General features: G+C 55.0%; 1 protein-coding gene across 5 annotated transcripts in view; it reads left to right on the top strand.

Moving 5' to 3' along the window:
• Positions 1-3,049: 3,049 nt before the first annotated feature.
• The window catches only part of DUSP8 (dual specificity phosphatase 8), a 48,516-nt gene continuing 29,996 nt past the window's right edge, over positions 3,050-21,569 (top strand). The window contains exons 1-2 of one of the 5 annotated variants that reach the window (XM_069803613.1): positions 3,050-3,176; positions 17,790-18,196. In XM_069803613.1, the coding sequence (XP_069659714.1) occupies positions 17,966-18,196 (231 nt within the window). In that variant the 5' untranslated portion in view covers positions 3,050-3,176; positions 17,790-17,965. Of the gene's footprint in view, positions 3,177-3,225; positions 3,345-3,607; positions 3,629-4,079; positions 4,186-4,530; positions 4,778-17,789; positions 18,197-21,569 lie in introns of those variants that run through there. The other 4 variants (XM_069803614.1, XM_069803617.1, XM_069803615.1 and 1 more) reach the window with 4 other exon arrangements.

Genomic DNA, 21,569 nt, shown 5'->3' with positions numbered 1-21,569 from the left:
TTAGGGGGCCTGGAAAACGTTTTAGCAAGAACTATTACGTGTACAAGCGTAACCCGCATTCAAAACACGTAGCTGGGATGCAATCCATCTTCGGATGCGCCTGAAACCTGGGAAAGAGCAAAAAACAGAGTGGGGCAAATTATTTTTTTATGTGCTTTACCTGAAATAAAGCACTTTCCTTTAGCAATAAGCAACTTGCTGCATAATTTTTGCTGGGTTCATGACGGTTGTGATGAGGAGGGGGGATGCCGGCCCTAGGGCTGAGACAATAGATTCACATCTGGTAAATGGGAGCTTAGAGCATGAGGCTGCTTTGTTCTGCCTGACTGACCATAACAGCATTGCCCCAGCTCTCCCTGCTTAATTTCCCCTGGGGAAAATAGGGATGCTGCTCGCCTGCTCAGCACACCCGAGCCACCCAGAACCGACCGGGTGTGCTTGTAGCGCTGCCCTCCTTCAGGCTGGCTGCCCTCTTCCATGTAGCCAAGAGGTCTGCACCTGAATGCCAGAATTTCAGGTTGAACAGGATTGGGATCCCAATAGGGTTAGCTCCCGGCTTTGGGAGGCAGGTGAGGTTTTGCAAGCCTCCGTCGCCGCCTGCTCCCGGCCCCTGCGATCCCAGGAGCAGTTTAACAGCAGTGAATCATTTGTTTTGGTTTCTCCCCACCAGGAGCTTGGCTGCAGCAGAAGCAGTGGGCGTGGGAGAGATGCACGGCTCATGGGCTGGAGCCTCTCCTGCCGGCTGTGAGAACCGGTGTCCCACTGGTCCCTGGCCCTGCCGGAGCATCTCCTCTTGTTTGCTGCCATTACAGATTTTGTATGGGTCAAATCTCCTGTGTCCCATCACCCAGGGATGTACCAGGGGGTCTGTGGCGTGGCTGAGGAAAGGTTGTCAGAGATGGAGGCTCAAGAGGGAGCTCCGCTCAGCCTCTTGCTGGAATGAAGAGCCCAAGGCAGGTGTCTGGCAGTCCTTCGGGACACCCCATCCTCTGCTTCTTCCTCATCACCTCCCCATCCCTTGCCTACTGCCAGCCCAGCATCCTTCTCCCATCTCCTTCCTCACACTCCTCCCTTGCGCAGTGCCACCGGCTGGCCAGGGAGCAATCTTCCCGACAGCCAACCTGGGATGCTCATCTGGCAGCAGCATGCCAGGCCCAGAGTTGGAAACACTGATTTTAACTGGGGTTTGGAAAGAAACCGTTGAAATCCTCTTCCTTCAGCAAGCTTTGTGAGCTCGTGGCTCTCTGCCTAGATAATAGCTTTTACGGGGAAGCTTTGGGATTTTTCAAACTCATTCCTTTCCCCTTCTTTTTTTTTCTATTTTACCCCTGAAAAGGGGTGTTGGGTAGGGGAGGAAACAGTCCTAAGCTGAAACAAGACAAGTCTTGCTCAGTTTTTCCCCAGCCAGGGTGCTCCGCATGGCTGCGAGGAAGGAGCTGGGCAGGAAAACCAGCAGGAAAGGCAGAATGAAAGAAGGACCCCAGCTTCGTTCCAGCCACGCTGGGCATGCTCCTGCTCCCACTCCCACCAGGACCAAGTGCTCCAGAGCCACTTGAGGAGTGAGCACCCGTGCTACCCCAGCATCTTGCCACCAATTATGGTAACTGGGCTGAAATCCATGGCGTTTAGGTAGAGTAGCCCTTGTTTTGCAAAAGTTTCCCTGCTGATGACTTTGGGTGAGCTGATTTTCTGCTGTAGGAGAGGGTATGAACTCCGCACTGCTTATGCAATGGGGAGAGTGAGATTTTTTAGCATCCCAGGGGTTTATATCTTTGGTGTTCTACAAGAAATGACCTTTCTGCGAAAGCTTTTGCCGCCAGTAACTGTGGTAGCTCAACACCCTTCTTGAGCAAGCTGCTGGCCGCGTGTCCGGAGAGAGGAGAGTTAATTTTAAAACATCCGGCATCCGTATCGGCGGGGAGGAAGGTTCCCTTGATTTCCTAAGCGCCAGCAAAACCTAAGCTGCTAAACCCTAATCCCTCTCTAAGCTGGAGCTGCCAGGCCAGGGCCAAGGACAGAGAGCAACCCCTCCTGCGTTGGCCAAACCAGCCGCGCGGCTCTTTGGTGCCATTGCAGCGGGATGGAGGTGAACCCACCCCGTCCAGCCAGCAGCCGACCCGTGGGCCAGGCTCCCCCCGAACCCCCAGTTTTTAGGCCGCTCTTTGCCATGCCGGCCTCCAAGACTGCGCTGCGTTTACGTCTGTCCTTCCCCAGCTTGGACGCTTCAGAGCGAGCGAGTCCCGCGAGGCCATCCCGGCAGCCACCCTCTTGCTCCAAGTTCGGCAACGGGGTGTCTGAGGGGGGCAGAGCCGGCGCCTGGGCCGCAGGCAGGGCACACTGGCAGGCAGGAGGGGTGGCTCTACCTGCGGGAGAGCTCCGGCCTCGCCGCTGCCTGCGTCAGGCCAGAAGGGCAGCCCGGGAACCATCCATGAACCAAAAATACATGAAAGCGTGGGGGGTTTTTTGCCGCGAGCAGCGCGGCACTGGAGGTGTGCCCTGGGAACTTCAAGGGGGCCAGGAGGGCCACCCCCCAAAAAAGCCCTTTGCTGCTCAGGCCGCGCTCTCCGCGGGGTGGGCATCACCCAAAACCACCGGGCGTGGGAGACCCCACGCAGCCCAGCGGCCGGCCAGGGCCGGGGGCTGCCCGGGATGCGCGCGGGCAGCGCGGGCCCCGGGGGGGGGTAGGGGGGGCGGGCAGCGGCGCTGCGCCGGGGCCGCGTAAGTCCCGCGGAGCTCCGCGCCGCCCAGCCGGGCCGGGAGGGGAGGGAGGGGAGGGGAGGGGGGAGCAGCGCCCGCTCCCTCCGCGCCGCTCCGCGCCCGCGGGGCTGACGTCACCCTGCCCCTGCGCCGCCCGCGATGATTGGCTGCGGGTGACGTCAACGCTGTCTTTTTTTTTCCTCCCCCCCCTTTTTTTTTTCCTCCCCCCCCCCCCCGTTCCCGAGGCATGACCTCATCGCCAGCGCATTCCCGGCGGCGCGCGGAGCGGCGCGGAGCGGCGCGGAGCAGCGCGGAGCGGCCCGATTCCCTCCCCCCCCCGCCCCCGTCCCCGCCTCCGACCCCGTCCCCCCCCCGGTCCCCCCCCGCCCGCCGCGGCATGCGGGCCCTGCGGTGCCGGCAGCGGCCGCGCCAGCGGACAGCCCGCGGAGCGGCGCGGCCGTCCGCGCCCGCCGCGCCGGGTCAGTGCATCCCCCTATAGATGTCTATAGGCGCCGGGTCTGTGCGCCCCGCGGGGGGGCGGGGGGGGACGGGGGGGACGGGCGGGGGGCGGCGCGTCCGCATGTGCGGAGCGGAGCCGGTATCGTGCCCAGCGCCGGTGGACAGCGCGAAGACATATACCTATATATGTACGTGTATATATGTATATGTAGATACAGGGCTTGGGGGGGTGGGTTCAAGGCGGGATTGGAATTATTCTGGTGCAAGGAAAAAAAAAAGGGGGGGGGATGCTGGGGCTGGGGAGGGAGCAGCCCTGGAGCGGGCTGCGCCGCGGGGATGGCGGGGGGGGGGGGCTGGAGCTCCGCGGCCGCGCATGTCGGGGACGCTGCGCTTGTTTTCGGGGGGGGGGGCGGCGCGTTGAAAATCCCACCGTGCCTTCGCGGTGTGCGGTTGCCGGGCGGTGGTGGTGCAGGTGAGGAGGGGGTTTGGGAGGGTCCGGGGAATAGCCGCTGTCCTGCTGGGCCGGGGGTCGCGTATGGGGGGGTTTCGCTTGGGGGCTGAGGGCTGGGGTTTGAGGAAGCCGTGTTAACAGAGCTGTGGTTTTTCTGATGATGAAAGAGGTTGGAGTGTCGCCCCGTGTCCTTGGCGTTTAAACGAAGCCGGCATGTGTTCGACAGCGGGGGTTTTCACGCAACACTTCGCTGCTGCGGCTCCAAAGGCGCTGCTAGCGATTAATGAGTTAAGCTGCCTGTTTAAAATAATTCCCTCCACCTCCCCTAATGTGCATGGACCGATTGATCACAGCCCCCCACACACCCCCTCCAGTTATTATATAGTGATAAATGTTGCTTTCTGTGCTAAGCATTGGTTGTCTTTAAAGATTCCTGGTTATTTCCCTTATTGATAAATAAGTTCCTTCTCCTTCCTGCTCCCCCCCTCCCTTTTCTCCTCCCCCAGAATTAAATTCCTGAGCAACAGCAAAAGCTGATGTCAGTGCTTCAGCTTGCATTGGGGGAGCTCTGTGCACAGGTCAGTAATTTGCGGTTTCGTTAGAAGGAAGGACGCGGTGCGGTGCTGTTCTGTCAAGGATATTTGGATTTTTCTAGGCACAGATGCGTTTATCCTTCATATTGCGGTAGTTATCGACAGCTCCCTGGTGGGAACTGGGAGCTGCATAAGCATGTGTGGAAGAGACCGTCCTCGTCCCAAGCAGCTAGTGATGACAAATGCATTGGGAATAGTTGCTGGAGGTTTCAATCTCCCTCTAATTTGGGGTATAAAGGCAGGACCCCCCTCAAGGAGACAGGATATCCAAGAAGCCCTGAACAGGTAGCGCTGAGGATTGCGCCTGGCAATCCAGGGGCCATGTTAACCTTGAAAGCAGCTTGCCCGTGGAGCGGTGTTTAACGTTCACTTGCATTGTCTCATCCTCCTGCGCTAAGGCAAAAGGCTCGGGGCACGGCTGCCTACGCGCCCAAACGCGGCTGCGGAGAGCTTTGTTTTCGGAAGGACTCGATGCATGGGAATTGGCGCTTATGGGTTTGGCCTTGCCTCTGTCAGACGGGATTTGCTGGTGCTGTCGGAGGGTGTCCGTGCCGGGAGGACTCTCTCTGCGGAAGAGGTTTGTTGGGGTTTTGGTTCTGGCTGGGGGTTCCTGCGCTTGCTTTGGTTTTGCTTGTAATGGTCCCCAAAACAAAATAAGCTGCAGCACTGAGAAAACCCTCCTGGCCATAGCTAGAGGTATTGGGGATTTTTAAATGCCTGCAAGAGCTCTGCAGGTGTCTTGTCCCCAGTTTTGCCTGGCACAGCCATACTGGCAGAACCTGGATGTGTAGGACTGTCCGAATGGCTGGGACCATAGAGGACAGTTAGGCACATGAGCAGCAGATGGATGCCCAAACCCCTCTTTGCGATGGCAGTAAGCAGAAATTCCTGCCCTCAGCCCATCGGCAACACGCTCGAGCAGCACAAACCTTGGGCTGGAGGGTCTCCAAGCCGAGATGGCAGCATCTCACACCAAAAGGCTTTTAACCCAACAGATTTACCCCCCGTGGCTTTCAGTTGTCCCTTCCTTGACGCAAGGTAGGGAGTCAGGAAAGAAAACTTGGATCTAGCATTGCCGTTTAAAATCTAGCCTCAGCTACGCTAGTGAGAGCTGTGAGCAAGTGGCCAGAGTCCTTAGGAGCGTTCACTGGGGGCTTTGCATGGAAATTATTCTTGCAAATACTGCACCGTGCTTGTCTGTGGAGCATGTTTTTGCTGGGTGCCAGGCACCTTGCTGAGAAAGCCACTGAGGTGCCTGCCTTTGGAGAGCTTAAATTCACCTAAAATTAAATGCAATACTACTATTACTACCAAAACACCCCGAGGGCTGGGTAGGACTTTGCGGTAGTGTCTGTCCCATATCGCCAAACTGGATCTTGGGAGGTGGAAGAAAACTACCTTCTCCCCCTGCAGCCATGTCCCCCTCAAAAAGACCTCCCCAAAGGCTGGAGACCTGTTGTGGCTCTGGATTTCTGAAATTACTTCTCTTGGCATGAATATGAGTGAGTACCCACTCCATCCCTACCCCTTACCTCTGCACCAGCTGCTTTAATCTACGTAAGAGATAGGGAGTGCATTATAGGTGCTTTTCCTCTTTGGATTTGCTTCGTTGCCTTTAAGCGAGGCTGTTCTCAGGGATCAGAGGTTAGCTGCTCCAGTGCACAGCTCAGCTCCCGAAGCCCTGGACGCAGGCAGGTGCAGAGCATGTTAACTCTGTCAGGGTTGGAAGGAGGAAAAGGAGGTACTCCAGTGCTTGGCAGCCTTGATTTATGGTGCAGGCTCATAGGACGCTGCAGTCATACTGAAACAGTTCTGGCAAACTGAGTCTTGCAGAGAAGGAGGTGAGAAAGAGAAGGAGCTTGAAGATGCTGACTCCTCTCTGCCTGGTAGAACAGCTGGGAGATTGCACTAGGAGAGTTTGTAGAGCTTTCTGCCCTCTGCCGTGGGTTTAATGGCAGTGTTAAGGGGGAGATGGCTGCAGAAACACCCGGGTGCTCCCGCTCCTCCAAGCACAGCCGCTGGGTCTCACCCTGCTCTTTTCCTTGCTGCTATGCAGAGAAACTCCTGCAGCCAGAGTGACGATGCCGTCATCCTGTGGGGAAAGCTTCAACGTGCTCCTCTGCATCCCCATGCCCTCTGGGTTTTAAAACCTGTTTTTCAAGCTTTAAGTTTCTTCTCTGAAGATACACCTGTCCCGCCTGATGCCGAGTGGGAAGGAGGCACCTGACGTAATTACGGGCAGGCTTGGGGAAGGGAGGTGAGTGGCCTGGGAGCATTCATCAGATAAGAAGCTAAACGAGCTCTTGGCTCAAGATTTTCTCAAGCTTGCTCAGGAGACCTGGGCGTACTTCCTGTGCAGGATTGTAACACAGCCAGGGGATCGTGAGGGGGGTAAAAACTGACCGTGCCAAGATGCTCTGCACAAATGGCATCAGGGGCTGCCCTCAAAGCAGCAGTGATTAGTGGCAGTGCAGCTCCTGCGGGGACGACGGGTGGTGTATTGCACCCCGGCGACGGCCTGATGGCTTTGCCTGCTCCTCTGATGGAGGGTGAGACTGTGGCATGCGTCACATCCCCATGGGAGAGATGGTCTGCCAGAATCGGGCCAGAAACTGAGACTATGGTGGAACATACCAAGCTCTGGCCATGGTGGGTGCCTTGGTCACCCTGTCTCTTCTTTAGCATGAGGTCACAGAAAGGAAAACAGGGTCTTATCTCTTCCTCTTCCAAGAGATGTTTGCAGACTTTCTACCGCAAGCCTTTGGGTCAGTGCTATCCGAGAGGCTCCGTTGGCTCTCAACCATCTCCACATCGAGCAAGGACAGTAAGAGTAAGGGAGGGCCATGTTGGGGGGTTGTGCCCGGCACAGAGCCCTGCCCAGCCTACGCTGCAGATTGCCATGGCTCCTGTAGGACAGCTTGCTCCATCTCTCTGCTATTTGGCTTTTCCTCTGAGGTTTTCTAGACCCAGCTGGACAAGGTAATCTAGGTTGGTGTGCAGAGGGCTTCTTCCCTTGCTTTGCCCACAGCTTCTGTGGGTTTTTTGCTGCTCTGGACCTCCAGTTTCCAAAAGCGATAAGTAGTACTTGTTTGCATGGTGCCTTGGAAGGATCAGTATTTCAGAAGATAGGTACAGTGGTAGCCCAGGCTGGGATCAGAGGAGAACCTGGAGGTGCTCACTGGAAACTGGTCCAGTACATGAAGAGTCTCCTAGTGCAAACAGGGAGCAATAACAGCACAGAAATGCAGGGACTGTGTTGCATAAAGGTGAAATAAGTGATGCATTTTGCACTGACTTAAACTAAGAGCATCCCAGCAACCTATCTGGGGCTGGAAATCCTTCCTTGATTCCCTCTTCTCTTCCCACTCCTCTTATGCCTTTTTCCCTGTTGTTTGCTGTGCATGGAAAGCCCTCATGGTTCCTGCTTGCCCACCCCGATGTGTGCATGCATGACTTGTCTGCCTTCATTGTACCTTTTTTAAACCAAGCCTTCGGGTCTCTTGGGGCAGAGACCTTGTGTTCTTCAGGAATTTCTCCACAGCCCTTCAGGGTGCTCTAGCAATTTGCAAAAGAGGGTCTCTGTGTAGCATTTCTGCATGCTGAGTTATGGGGAGCATAATTTCTGAGCCTGCTGATGACTGGGAACAAGTCATTTGGTGACCAGAAGGACAAGACAACCTGTTCTGGTGTTGACATTAGCTCTCCTTTAAGGGAGAGAGGAGTTGGACCAGATGAGCTCCTGAGGTCCCTTTCAACCTAAATTATTGGTTGCCTTGCTTCTCCCAGGCTTTTGTAAAATACCTGTTATTAGGCAGTGATGGTGAGGGGATGTGAAACGAGGTGGACCACTGCTTTGATCCCGTATGGAGATTCCAATGACAGCATGACCCTGGCATCCTCCCCTCCACAGCACGCGTCCTCCAGCCCTGCTAATGATGCAGTGCGTCTTTCCGGTTCATCTCTGCCGACCCGCATTACTCATCCGGCATGTAGGTGTGCGGTGTGCCCGCATCCATGGCTTTTCATCTTGCCTTTTTTCTTCTTTTTAATAGGGGATTTAGTTCTTTGAGGAGTGCGGCTGTCTAAAGCTAGCACTTGGTAATTCAGCTGATGCAGCAGAAGCTCTGGTAGAAATTTCAGTCCATTTATTAGGTGATTGCAGGGGTTTTTTTGTCAAGCGAGTCAAGCCCTTCCCACACATTAAACCTGCATCTGCTTAAATCACACATCTCCCATTGAAATCCAGCCCCTCCTGGGTAACGCCAGGCAATCTGCTCCAAACAAAGAGGGTCCATCAGTCTCTGGGTTGTGCTGTTGAAAAGAAGCAACCAAGAAGTATCTACAGCATCCGATTCTTTTTGCGTTGCCTCTAACAACCCTCATTTCCAAGCTTGCGATGGCAGCCTGGTCCTCCTTGAGCCGTAGCTTGAGTGGAGTTATTCATGCCATCTTCATCTGCCTTGGCCGGCAGCCCTGCGTGGGGAGCGGACGGGCACAGCCTGAGCCTCGCTTGGCACTTGAGGCTGTTGAGTAGAGGGCTGGTGCGGAGAGGGTGCCAGCACTGCTGACTTGTGAGCTAGCCTGTGAAAAACCACGTTAACCGCTTTGCTGCTGTCGGTGGACCTTGCAGAGATGTTCTGTCCACTGGCAGCTTTGCTAGCTCGGCGGGGCTGAGACCCAGAAGCCAAGCAAGCCTGGAGCTCTCCTTTACACCTTAACTACTGCTCACCTCAGATTCGGCTCTTCTGGTGGTAAGTCAGAAGGATGTGGCAGGGCAGGAAGGTGACCCAGAGTGACAAGCCTCCAGCCGAAACTGAGCCAGGGCTCTCTGAATTATTCTGTGGGGTGGTGAAGGGGCAAAACGCCTCCCGCACACCAAGGGAAGTTGACTGCTGCAAAAAACCCGAATGCAAATCTCTGACTGGGCAGAATCTCCCCAGACACATCCTTTTGTAAAGCACTTGCATTGTACCATTAAAAATAGATCAGCGCGTTCTCCGCTTGCTTGCTGAATGCTGATGCCTGTAATTCTGTGTCATCCTCGCAATCCCTTCTGCTTTGAGCTTGGCTGCCTCTTTGTCTGGCACCTGAGCAAGGTTCATTCAGCAGTAACTGATACAAAGATAAGTGTGAGCTCTGTTCAGTCTAGCAGGGCAGGCCGGAAGGTGAGGAGGACTGAACTGATCTTAGCTGGGGGTCAACCAGCAACCCTAAAGGGGCAAGGCTTGGTGTGATCACCCATGTTTTCTGTTGCGTGGTCAGAAGCAGGGATGAGTGAGACCTGCTGGCATGGAAATGAGTTGGAGGGTGTTGAAGCTCTGGGTGGATGTCATGATATATCTCTGGGGTTTTTTTGAAACTGGGGTTAAAAAAATATATATCGTGCTTCAATGTCTGCCTGGAGTTTGTGAAGGGAATATTGCCGCTCGTTTCCCCCAGTGAAGGAGTTCATCTAGTTTGCCACCCACAATAGCAATGATGAGACGGATTAAGAGAGAAGGCCCATGTTACAAAATGCTGCAATACCCAGCTCACAGTAAAGAGGCCAGGCTATAGGATTTCATAGATGAAGAGCTATGGCATCTGACCAGCAAGCCGTGGCTCGGCGTGGTCAATGGGCACGTGTTTGTCCAGGGTGGTGAGGATGGAGGAAGACCTGCAAAACACTTTGTTTGACCCCCATGTCATCTCAGATTAACAGGACAAAACAAGCTGGTAATGAATGACAGCCCCCAAGGGAAAAGGAGAGAGCAGGGGAGGAACTTCAGCTTGGGCTTTGCCTGTCTTGTGTGTTTTCTCTAGATAAAGGTAGTCGTATGAAACCCAGAGTTGGTGCCTCCTCACTGGGGCTGTGGTAAGAGGTAGAGCCTGAGCTGACAAGTGGTAATTCATCCCAAACCTGTAAGCAATGTGGCTATTGTGTGGATACAGGAAATTCAGCAAGCCTTGAACCAGGTCGGAAAAGTCTTGCAAAACATATTTACTGCCCTGGGGAGTGTCTCATCCCATGGAAAACCAGTGTAGCCCCTTGCATTTGGGTTGAATTCTGGGTCTCCTAAGGAGGGCCAGAGTTTCGGTGGGTGTAGGGTGGCATAACTGTGGACATTAGCCTCTGCTGGCTGGGAACCTGTGCTGGGATCTGCACCTCACTTTGCACCGGTTGTTGTCAGAACCTGCATAAAACCTGCCAGGAGGCAGCAACAAGGTTGTTCTTCAGTGAGACCAGGGGTCCTATTTGTCATTTAAATATGCGGAGGCTAATGACACTGCACTGGCCAGGTGCCAGCAGGCTGCCCCTGTGTTTGCTAGGTGCTTGCTTCACCAGCCTTGGCCTCACCCATGACTGTCCCTGGCACTCTGCTGAGATGGACAAACTCATGTCGCTTGGGATTGTCCTTAAGAAGTGAAATGCTGGCGTATTTATCTGCAGCCTTGAAGAACCACAGCTTAATCCTGTGCTTTCTTTTTAGCATGTAGGCATTGTGGGAAAATAGTACACATGTCCTGGAGACCCTTTCTGCAGGAGATTGCAAATGCACCCAGCAGGTATTTACGGTGTCTGGTGTCCCAGGACGAGAGAGCCAGACCAGCCCTGCAGAAGTATCTAACTGCATACCTTTCTGGGCTGCCTCTGTCTGCCCTTGTTGCAAAAAAGCAAACAAGCTACTGGAGATCCCCAAGATAAGCCTGCTGGGCTCATGGGGTCATGCAGCAAATGATGGGGATATCAGGCAGTGGGCAGCAAGGGCCCTTGAAGCATCAATAGGACTAGATTTCCCTTCTCCAGTGTGACATGTCCTATGTGATGTGTGCCAAACTGCTCAAAGCAGAAGGTGCTTTCAGCTCTGAGATGAGAGCCTGGCCAGTTCTTGGCTTGGCAGGATGAGGATGGAAATGGGATAGCTTTGGTATTAGAAAGCAGCGTGCTTGGGAGCTCCATCCTCATCGCAGGCAAAGGCAGCGATTAAATGGCTGGCTGGTCATGGATAACCTTTGGTCTTAGATTTTGTAGGCTTTAAAATGAAAGCTTGTTTTTATACTAAAGGGGAAAACCATACAAATCATGTTAAAAGCACAAGTCTAAGAGGAGGAGATGCTGGCCTTGTCATCCAGACTCTGGGTACATTCCCTTCCCTGCTGTCCCTGTTGGCTTTTCCTGACTGGATCTCCAGACTGACCATCGCGGCTGCAGTCAGAAATTTTTCTGGGAACAGCCAGTCTGCAAATCCTTAACTAAACCTGGGTCACTTTGGTGGAAGCAGGCTAGGAGGCAATTGCATTTGCAGTTATAGCCCATCCAAAGCTTCTGGCACAACATCAGGTGGTGGGAGGGGATGAGGGACCCCTTTGCTTGGCTCAGCTGCAACCAGAAGAGCCAGTCTGCCTTTCGGGGTGAGGGGTGCATGGGAAAGGCTCCCTTGCTGGCTATGACTTGTCCTCTTTCCTTGCATCCCTGTGTTCCTGTCTGCGGCTCGAGCGTGAGCAGCCCCTGAGCTGCCCCATGCCACCAGCCACGTACCTGAGGCTTACCACCCCCATGCTAGCGCAGCCACATGCATCCACACCACGTCCCTCATCCAGTGTGAGTGCACCATCTGGCTCTTTGCTGAAGGACATCCTGGTCCTTCAACTACATCTTCCAGTGGAAATCACCTTCTGGACCGAGGACTGCAGGTGCAGAGGTGAAATGAGAGGCATAGGGAGGCGAGCTGGTGCTGCTTGGGTGCTTACAGCTCCTTGCAGGGCTCCTCACTGTGCTGCTTCCAGCCTACGGGAATTGAAAGGAGACTGCAGCACAGAAAGGAGGAGGGGAAAAAAAAAAATTTAAAATCGTGAGATCAGCAAGCAGCTGGGCCTGAAACCCTGGCAAAGGTGCAATCGTTGCCTCCCGGTGATGTGCTGTGTGAAGAAGGGGAGGCTGCCCCTTCCCCCCTTCCCGAAGCCCTCCCTGCATGGAGGGGGTGCACGGAGTCTCTGTCCCCAGGGCGGAAGGGTGCCTGCAGTGTGTAGGGAGCCGAGATGGGGATATGAGATCAGCATGGATGAGGCTGGGGAGGAGTCCTCTGTCTGCCCTGGGAAAACCCCCTGCGGATGTTGGGGGGTTTAGAGCAGGCAGCAGACTGCATTGCCATCTCCCCTACATCTTCATACTGCTGGGGCTTGGGAGATGTAGTTCCTCCCCGCCCCTGAGATTCACTGGGGAAAGGTGGACAAGCAGACTTTGCATGTGGGTTAGTGGATGCAGTTAGTGATGTTTCCCAGCCTCGTTTTAAGGAGCAAAAGAAAAAAACACTCCATTTTTCCATCGTCAAGCAGAGAAACCTTTTGTGCTGCCTTTTAAGGGGACCTTGAGTAGCTGCTAAGAAATCATCAGCAGTTACATCACCTCCAAAGCAGCTACTGCAGGCACCTGACAGCTTTGTCCCACTCCCACCCTGGGGGATCATTAGTGCTCCAAATTCGTTGCCCTTGGAGAAAGCCTGCATCTCTCGCTGGGAGGGAGAAGCCGCCACGCAGTTTATGGTGCTGTGAGTGGCTGAAGGGGATCAGTAGATGGGCTGAGGTTCACAGCAGATGGGGTAGAGCGGAGGGACAGATCCTGGAGATTCCTAACCCCATCCCTTTTGCTAAGCTGGGTTCATCAGCCTGTGCAGGACCCGAGCATCTCTCCGGGAGTGAGCCGAAGGCGCTGCAGTAGCATCGCCTCGGGCCGGAGACACAGCCGTTGCCTGGCAGCTGCAGGTTTCCAGGGAAACCAGAGGTGCTAACTTGTTAATGAGCCCGCGTCCCTGATTGCTGCTGCAAAATAATAAAAATTAGTAATAGGCCCGTGATTTAGGAATCCCTCAAACAGCATGAGCCTGCCGAGGGGAGTTCGCTAAGTGCCGAAGCACTTGAAAGAAATGAGGGGATGGGGAAGAAAAAAAAGAGGGGAGGGCTTGGCTAAAGTGCCGCATTTTACATCTTAATAAGTGCCTGGAGAGCTAAGGGCCGTTGGGGTCCTGCCAGCATCCCAGTGGTAAGCCTGGGGCTGGTGGCAAGGCTGACCTGGATGGATGGAGGAGCCCTGGCCAGGCAGCATCTTGCTGCAGTGCTCGGAGGATGCGGATATTTCCCCTGATGGACTGTGAGGGGAAAAGCCAGATCGCTTAGCTCAGTGGTGCTGGGTCCCTGATGGACATGGCAGTTCTTTGGGAACAGCTGCTTTCATGGGTTACAGGGGACAAACGAGCCGGCGTTTCTCTATGGTGCTTTTATCCCTTGGTAAACTCAAGTTGGAGATGCCACCAGAAGAGCATGCTCCTGGGATGAGCATCACAGGGAGTGTGCTGTAGATCCAGTCTCACTTACATGATGGAAATGTGTTCATGGGGTCAGAGCTGCTTCCTGCACCAAAGCTGGCCTGCCTGAAGCAGTGAGGGGAGCATCTTCTCAACTGGACCGTGTGTGGAGGGTAGAGCTCTCTAGGACACAACTACTATCTTGGTGCAAAGAGTGGACATGCCAGTTACTGAGGTTTATAGTTGCTACAGAGACATGCTGGCCTCCTAGTTGATGTCTCCAGTACAAGAGAAACCAGATCAGTGCCCTTCCTCTACCACATCTCTCAGCTGGGGGCCTTGTGCAAGACAAGAAATTTAGGGAAGTGGCCTCCACATTGGTGACCTGTGTGGGGCTAGCACAGGGATGAGTTCCCATCATCCGTTGTGCCACACAGACTCAGGCTAGGGCGTGTTCTGGATTTTCTTGCTCTCTTGCCTAGCCTGACCAGAAGAGGGTCGGTCACAGCCAGGTTGACCACTTGCCCTCAGCCTGGCTTGCTGCGTCCATCTCTGTCACGCTCGTGACTTTTGTGGCCAGCACCCCTCACCTGACACACACGTCCGTGGAGGTGACGCCAGGGACAGAGTCTCGATGAGCGGGCAGTTGGCCCGGCCTGTGTGCTAAGCTCTGCCTGTCTTTCTGTCCCTTGGCTGCAGCGTGGCCTCTCCTGCTTGGCTGTTCCCATTCAGCTAAGCCATGTGCCCATCTCCTCATTACAGGCACTCCAGGGAGAGGTGGGATTAAAGGATTATGGTAATGTTCTTCAGGAACACTCAAGAAGATTATGATGGCTTTAATAAACTGATAAGAGAGGGACACAGCTATGTTTCTGAAACCCTAATTTAGGTTCCAGGTTAACCTTTTCCCTGGTCTCCTGTCACCATGGTGAGAAGATCTCTTACTTCAGCAGTGCTCCATCGCTAAGCCTGTTGCTTCAGTTTTCCTTTTGACCCATCTGAGCAGAAGCAGAAAGACATCTTCCTTCCTTCTCTGGTAGCCTTCCCAGGTACAGAGGCGTTAGAGCTCATTCTTCTCAGAGACCATCTCACACACAGCTTGCGAAGTATTGTGAAGGTCTCGTAGTCTCTGCTGGTACCTGGGCACCTGTTAGCTGGGGATGAACCCACCGCCCCTCAGTCTGGCTTCAAAATGTCCTGTGGTTGCTGGCAGAGAAGTGGCTCGTTGCCTTTGACCTGGCTGGACATACTCTTAGAGAAGTCCCTGTGTCTTGGGTCTAATGCCAAGGTTACAGCTCCCTATGGCTGCGTTCGGTCGGTCATCTCCATCCCCCATAAAGGCTCCTGGAAAGAGGGGCAGAATGGACCAAACTTGCCCTGCCTTCTCCTACATCTTTCAGGTGGAGCTGGGAGTGGCACCTGGCTGATGTGTCACACATGTCTGCCATCAGGTAGGTCCACCTGAACGTGCTGAAGCAGACGTTTATCTGGTTGTCCTGCAGGAGGGCAGCTATTAGCTGAGCTGGGAAACCTCCTCGTTTGTCTTCTCCAATCTCTTCCACCCAAGTTCCCAGTCATCTGCCAGAGCTTCAGGAGTGGAAGGCCTCTTCTGAGTGGGTTTCTCTCAGAGCGGTTAGGTGATGAAGGATCTGTTATCTTTCCCAGACCCCTCTATTTGTGTCTGAGACCCCCAAAGTTTACCCCTTGCTCATTATCTGGAGAGCAGATACCATGTTTTCTCCAGAGGTACTGTGCAATATGTCCCCGCCTGTTGGATCACTCCTTCCTCCCACTTCAGTCTTTCATTCTCATCCCTCTGCCATGGTATTATCCCCATCTTTTTTGTCTGTCGACTCTCTCCATCCCCTTTTTATTTCTCAGATGTAATTGGAAGAGCCAAGAAGAATTTGCAGCCTGGTGTCCTGATGGGGAAGGGAGGCAGAAAGTGATTTGGGGAGTGGGGTGTGAAAGGAAGACGAAGGGGAAAAGCTGGCTAATTTGCATCCTTTCTGAGTGCCCTGGCTCTATAGCCAAGGTACAGCAGGGGGTCTTCTGGCAAGGCGGTAGCGACGTAATGAGGTGTGTCATATCCCAGCAGGAGCCAGCCTCGCTCCCCCTCAGACCCCCTAATTAGAACTGTTTCAATTTTTAAGCCCCCCTGGAGGAGTGCTGGGGAGAGGCGGGGAGAGCGGGGTTCCTGCAGCAGGGGGACCGCCAGCCGCCTGCCGAGGGGGCAGCTCTAATTGGAGTCATCGCGAGGAGCCACGGAGCGATACAAGCTCGCCGTGGGGCCGGGGACAGCGATGCCATAGTGCCGCAGGGCTGCAAAAATGCTTTGTGCCAGGAGAAACCATCACTATTGCAGCTTTTAAGGGATTTTTCCCCCCACCCTAATTTAAACTAACACATTGGCAGAGGTAGCAGGAGTGTGATACAGGGGCAGGGGAAGATTGCACATCTTATTGTGGCCTCGTATTGGGAGCTTAGATCTTGAGGCTGAAGCTTGGGACATCTACTCCTTGCTTTGTGATGCAGGTCTGATAGCCCAGGGAAGCTGGGGCTGTTAATGCTGGAGTCATGAGCCAGAGAAAATGCTGGAAACCCACCCCCCCCCCCATATTCTGTGGCTTTCCATCCTTTTCCTGCGAGCTGCTTGTGTCCTCCAGGTTTGGTGACTGGTAACTGAGGTCCCTGTCATTTTACTCAGTAGTGTGTCCTAGTCAAGCATCCCTTTTATGTCTTGAGCTACCATTGCAGTAGGTGCCAGCATCACAGGGGCTTCAAGCGTAGGAGCTTCCAAGAACTGCTGGCTTACTCGGATCATGGTGACTCATAAGCCTCCTCTAGTCCGTGGACCAAATCCTGGCCCTGCAGCAGTCAATGAAAATCTTTACGCTGGCCTTTTCAGGCATGGTATTCATAGTCCTCCTAATTCAGATGCATTAGAGCTTCCATGGAACAGCTTGTGGGTTCTCTCTAAAACACCGTCTGGCAGGAACAAGAGGAGCCTGATAGTAGCCCAGGTTTATTTTCTGAATGACTGCAGCAGCATTAAAACCTAATGCCATTAAAACATGCTTGCAATGATGTGTGCCATTAAAACCTAAGATGACACCCTGAGCTGAATGTCCCCGAGCATGCTTATTGCTCTTGCAGACCCCAGGAGCGTGGAGGAAGTTTGTTCTTCTGGTGGCACTTCAGAGAGCACCAGGCTCGACCCTCCTCAGCTCCTAAGATGGAGCCCAGATACATACCCCTGTATATGAACCCTCTTTTAAAGTCTGTGCAAGTTAGACACTGGAAAGCAGTAGCCACTTTGGGGCCATCTCAGTCCAAGTACAGCTTCCCAGGGCCTCTGCTCTGCCCTAATGCCTGGCTTGTTTCTCAAAGGCAGGAGTGAAGGTCAGCTCGACTTCTTGGCTTCCAAGAGAGGTCATCTTCTCTTGACTTGCCAGGAGGCAAGCTGGCAAGATACCTGTGAGCAGGCTTTGATAAAAAGGCAGGTGAAATCCAATGTGAAGTGATGGACTTGGGTGAGCAAACCTGATTTGGTGATGTGTCTGATGGGCCCTGAACTAGCTATTACCACACGGCAGCAAAACCTTAGAGCTGAGCTAAGCTGCTTCTGTGAAACCATTAGATCTGTGCTTGGCAGGGGTCAGAAAAAGCAAACTGAATGTGAGGAGCTGTTGGGCTGGGAACATGGAAAGGAGGAGACATCTTGCCCTATGCAGGTCCCGGGTGTGCCTGCCTCTCAAACATGGTGTGTCGGGACTGGCCAGGGTGGCAAAAGGCATCCAGCATCCGTACAACAGGCAGCTATGTAGATGCTCTGACCTGAAAGGCTCCTAAATGAGGTCTAAATGTGGTGAGAACCGTGGGGAAGGTGATTAGGGAAGGGACATGCATGGCCTCTTCCAGTGCAACTAGTAAGGGTCAGCCGGAGAAGCCATCGGTTAGCAGATTTGGAGCAAACCAGGGGAAGGACTTCTTCATTGTAGCTGGCAAACTGTTCTGCTCTCTGCCACCGGCCACTATGCCTGTTAAAAGCTGACATGGCTTCAAAAAGCTATTAGGCAAATTCATGGAAGAAAGCTCTGCTGAGGGCTATTAAATACCAAGAGAAAACCTCTGGCTTGGGCAGCTCTGGAGCCACAGATGCCCGCGGGCTGGCCAAACGTACCTAGAAAGTGTGGCTTGTTGCACTCTTACACTCTTCTGAAGGCCAAGCCCTTGGGGACTTGGCCCAAGGTGAATGTCGTGTCCTGCCCAGCTGACCGGTCGTCTTCTCCTTTCCTCTCTTTCCAGGTTCAGCACAATGAGTTGGCATCCTGGGTGTTAGCAGCGTGAGGAGTCCAGGACGGGTGCTGCCCTGCTCACCCCTTACCCCCTCGCTCGTTCCCCTCGGGGAGACGGGTGCTGGTGTCTCTGCCCTGCCCTTCCGCCCCTTGCCCCCTACTCTCTCTAGAGGGGACGGGCCCGTTATGGCTGGGGACAGGCTCCCACGCAAGGTGATGGACCCAAAGAAGCTGGCCAGCCTCTTGAGGAACGGAGCAGAGGGCACCCTGGTCATCGACAGCCGCTCCTTCGTGGAGTACAACTCCTGGCACGTCCTCAGCTCCGTCAACATCTGCTGCTCCAAGCTTGTCAAGAGGAGGCTCCAGCAGGACAAGGTCTCCATCACGGAGCTCATCCAGCCAGCCTCCAAGATGAAGGTAGGGGATCTGGCCCTCACCTTTCTCGGCCCTCACCCTCTGCCCCAGTAGAAAGGGGTGGGATGCGGACTGGCCTAAGGGCCAGTCTGTGCCTGGTACGTGCAACCTCCTCCTCCATCCCTTGACCCTAGTATCTGCCGGCGTCTCTCCGGCACCCTTTGGAGAGCTGGAGCGTGAGCTCACGCAGCCACAGGTCTGTCCTCGGGGACCTGTTTGTTGCCGCCACCCCGGTGACGTGGCTCCCTGCTCCAGGAGCCCTCCCCAGGCAAGTCTAACAGGTATATCAGCCTCAGGGCTTGTCCGACGCCAGCGAACAACCCCCCAAAGCCTTCCTGGAGCCGTAAGCTTAATCCCCTGCTAAAAACTCTTCCCCTCCCCTCCGTCATCTCTAACTCCATTCAGGGACATGTAATCCTCCTCCCCTGTGACGCCAGAAGCTCTTATCCAGTGTCACGGCATATTATCTCTCGCAGGCTCCTCTCTCTATCGCTCCTGGTTAAATAACAGAGGTGGCTCTGAGCCACGGAGCCGGGCTGGAGCCCCGGCACCCCCCGCCGTGCCATAGGCCTGCCGGGGGGGGGCGGGGGGGGGTGCTGGGGGGCAGCGCCGGTGGCTGCCGGGCCGGGGGGGCCCGGTTTGCCGTCACGGCCCCCCCGGCGGCTCGCTTTTACCGGCGTGCCGCCCCCCCGCCCCGTCTTGTCATTTTATGGCAAAGCGAGGGTAATTCAGGCGATTAATCAAATGCTGGGCCCAGCTGGAGCCATCTGCGGCGTGTCGCGGTGTCGCCCCCCCCGCGCGGCCGGCGCCGTCCGCATTGGCTGCCGGTGACATCACCCCGCCGGGATCAAGGGGGCCGGCAGCGCGCGGGGGGGGCGGCCTCGCGCCAATCGGCGGCGGTGACGCCGCGGGCTGGGCGATTCGGAGGGATTGCGGAGCCCCGATTCCTGAACGGCTTTCGCCGCTCTGAAATCCCCGGGAGAATAAAGCACAATAATCGCGGCCGGGGGGGGGGGGGGGGGGCGGTTCGCGAGCCTCCCCCCGGCGAGGATCACCTCTGCGGTGGCCGCCGTCACGCGGAGCGGCGGCAGCGGCAGAAGCGACGCGCGGAGGGGAGGAAGAAGAGGAGGGCGGTGGGGAAGGGGGGGGGGGGGGCACGGGAGAGTTCCCGTCAGCTGACGCCGTCCGCCCGCAAACCTGCAGCTCGTCGGTCGGCCGCAGAGGAGCGGTGGCTCCCGCGGGGGGGCCGGCCCGTCCGGGCGGTCCCCGCTCTGTCCCCGCAGAAGGAGCAATCGCCTCCCCCCGCTCCTGGATCGTTGCGTAATGGTCCCGGTACCGGCTGGGGACGGGATTATAACCGGGGATGCTAGGGGGGCGGAGGAGAGGCGTTGCCGCCGTCTTTAATTCACGGCTCTCCTCGGTTCTCCCCTTCTCCTCTCCTGAAGTCTCCCCCGGTGCATCCCGGGCGGGAGGCAGCGTGCCCCCACTGCCACTCTGCGCAGCCCCTGCCGTCCTCGCCGCTTGCATGGTGGCTTTCCCAGTGCATACAGCCCAGAAATTAATTAAGCTTCAGGGTACCCATGTGAGGATAAGCCACTTGCCCTGGGAAGCTGGATGGAGGGGGCGGGGGGGTCACAGCCGTATCCTCATCTGACATAAAGCAGGGGTGGTGGCCGTGGCTCGGGTTGTCCAAGCCTTTTTGTGCATGCACCTGCGAGCTTGCATTTTGGGGTGATGAACTCTCCTCTCCCCGTTTCTCTTTCCCCCGTGCCTCCGATTTCAGCCACTTGGGTCATGGACGTATTTTGGGACCTCCAGAAATCAATATGGTCTGCTGCCTCGAGGTGCACAGGCCCTCAGAGGGGGATGCTGAAAGCTGGTTTAGACCTCCGTTACCCCCGTATCGTTTCCCTGTCTCCATCTGCCATTACTGGCCAACCCCCCCCCCCCGCCCCCCGGCCCTGCTCTGCCCCTGGCTCCCCACACCAGGTCTGGGGGAGGCAGTGGGGCGAAGTGGGGGGGACACGGGGGGGGCACGGCTGGTGTTGGGAGCAGATGGCAGGAAGGGTGACATCAGTGGCGCGATTGTCCGGCCCCATTATTCCTCCTGACGGGCCTCCCGCCCTCCTCCTGTTTCCTGCTCCTGGCCGGCCAGGGCTGCCGAGACAAAGGCGGCCGGCAGCGACGTGGGGCTGCCCGGGCAGAAGAAGGGCAGCCCTGAGCCCCCACCTCATCCCGCTCCTCCTCGCCTGCCCAGTGCAAAGAGAACTCGACCTGTGCATCCCAGTTCCACGATGCCCCGGGTGGCGACTGCCTTTTGGGGAAGGAGGCAGGGGCTGATACAGAGCAAAGCTTTTGGGCAACCCCACCTTGGGTCTCCCCTCCCCTCCTCCCGCCTGTGTGCAGGCAGGGGGAATGAGAGCATTTGTATAATTTGCTTTTCCCAGTGCTTGTATAATTTGCTTTTCCCAGTGCTTGCACCCCTGTTTTCCATACCACTGTTAAGGAAGGGTACCATTAACAATGCTTCTGGATGCTGTGGTTCAGAGCAATGCTGTGGGATAACAGCAGCTCGTAGCTTTTTTGGGGCAAAGAAAGGAAAGGACCATTTGGTAGGAAAGAAGAAATGGGGAAAATAAGAATCCCTTTCTTTTTTCAATGAAATATACCTACGATCGTGGGCATAGCTAAGCTACTGCTCCCCAAGCCCCCTTGTGCACCATCTTCCTGTGGTGCCTGAGCTGGGAAAAACTGCAGCAGCAGTTCATTTCCTAATTAGCAATAGTCTCCCTCCACACAAAAATGGTACCAATGTATTGCTCTGGTTTTGTTTTGAACCCTTCTCCCAATACTAACAATAATAAATTCTCCCAATAATAAATTCCAATAACAACTGGAATAATTCAGATCCTTGGTGCAGTTTCGGGGGCAGAGGTTATGGGAAATTCCTGCTTGGGGTTTTCACTAGCATTTCTTGAGGGAAATATTGAAAATTTCACTTCTTCAAGATCCCCCTGGAAAGTCTTTCCACCTCTCGACCTCTTCTCACTTCCTGAAATGTAGCTATCTTAAAGCAGCTATAGCCACGGTTTGAGGCATGACAAGGGTCTCTTCAGGCAATGGGAATATTTATTTATTTGTGTTAGGAGCACGGCTCTGCAAGCAGCTGTTTTGCTTGAGGGAAAGCCGGGTCTTATTTTTGAGCTGTGTGCCTGGCTGCTCTTTATGTTGATGGAAGCTCTGTTATTTCAGTGGGGTGATTCACTGTGTTTTGAAACAATATGTGACTGAGATGTGGGTAGTAATTGGGATAATAAGAATAGCTCGCTTTTTATCTTAGCCCGGATCACCTGTAGAGCATCATCATCCTTGCTTG

This window comes from Haliaeetus albicilla, chromosome 16, assembly GCF_947461875.1.
Source record: "Haliaeetus albicilla chromosome 16, bHalAlb1.1, whole genome shotgun sequence".
Taxonomy (NCBI): Eukaryota; Metazoa; Chordata; class Aves; order Accipitriformes; family Accipitridae; genus Haliaeetus; species Haliaeetus albicilla.
Note: the sequence above shows the minus strand (reverse complement) of the source record. Positions and strands in the feature narration are given on the sequence as shown.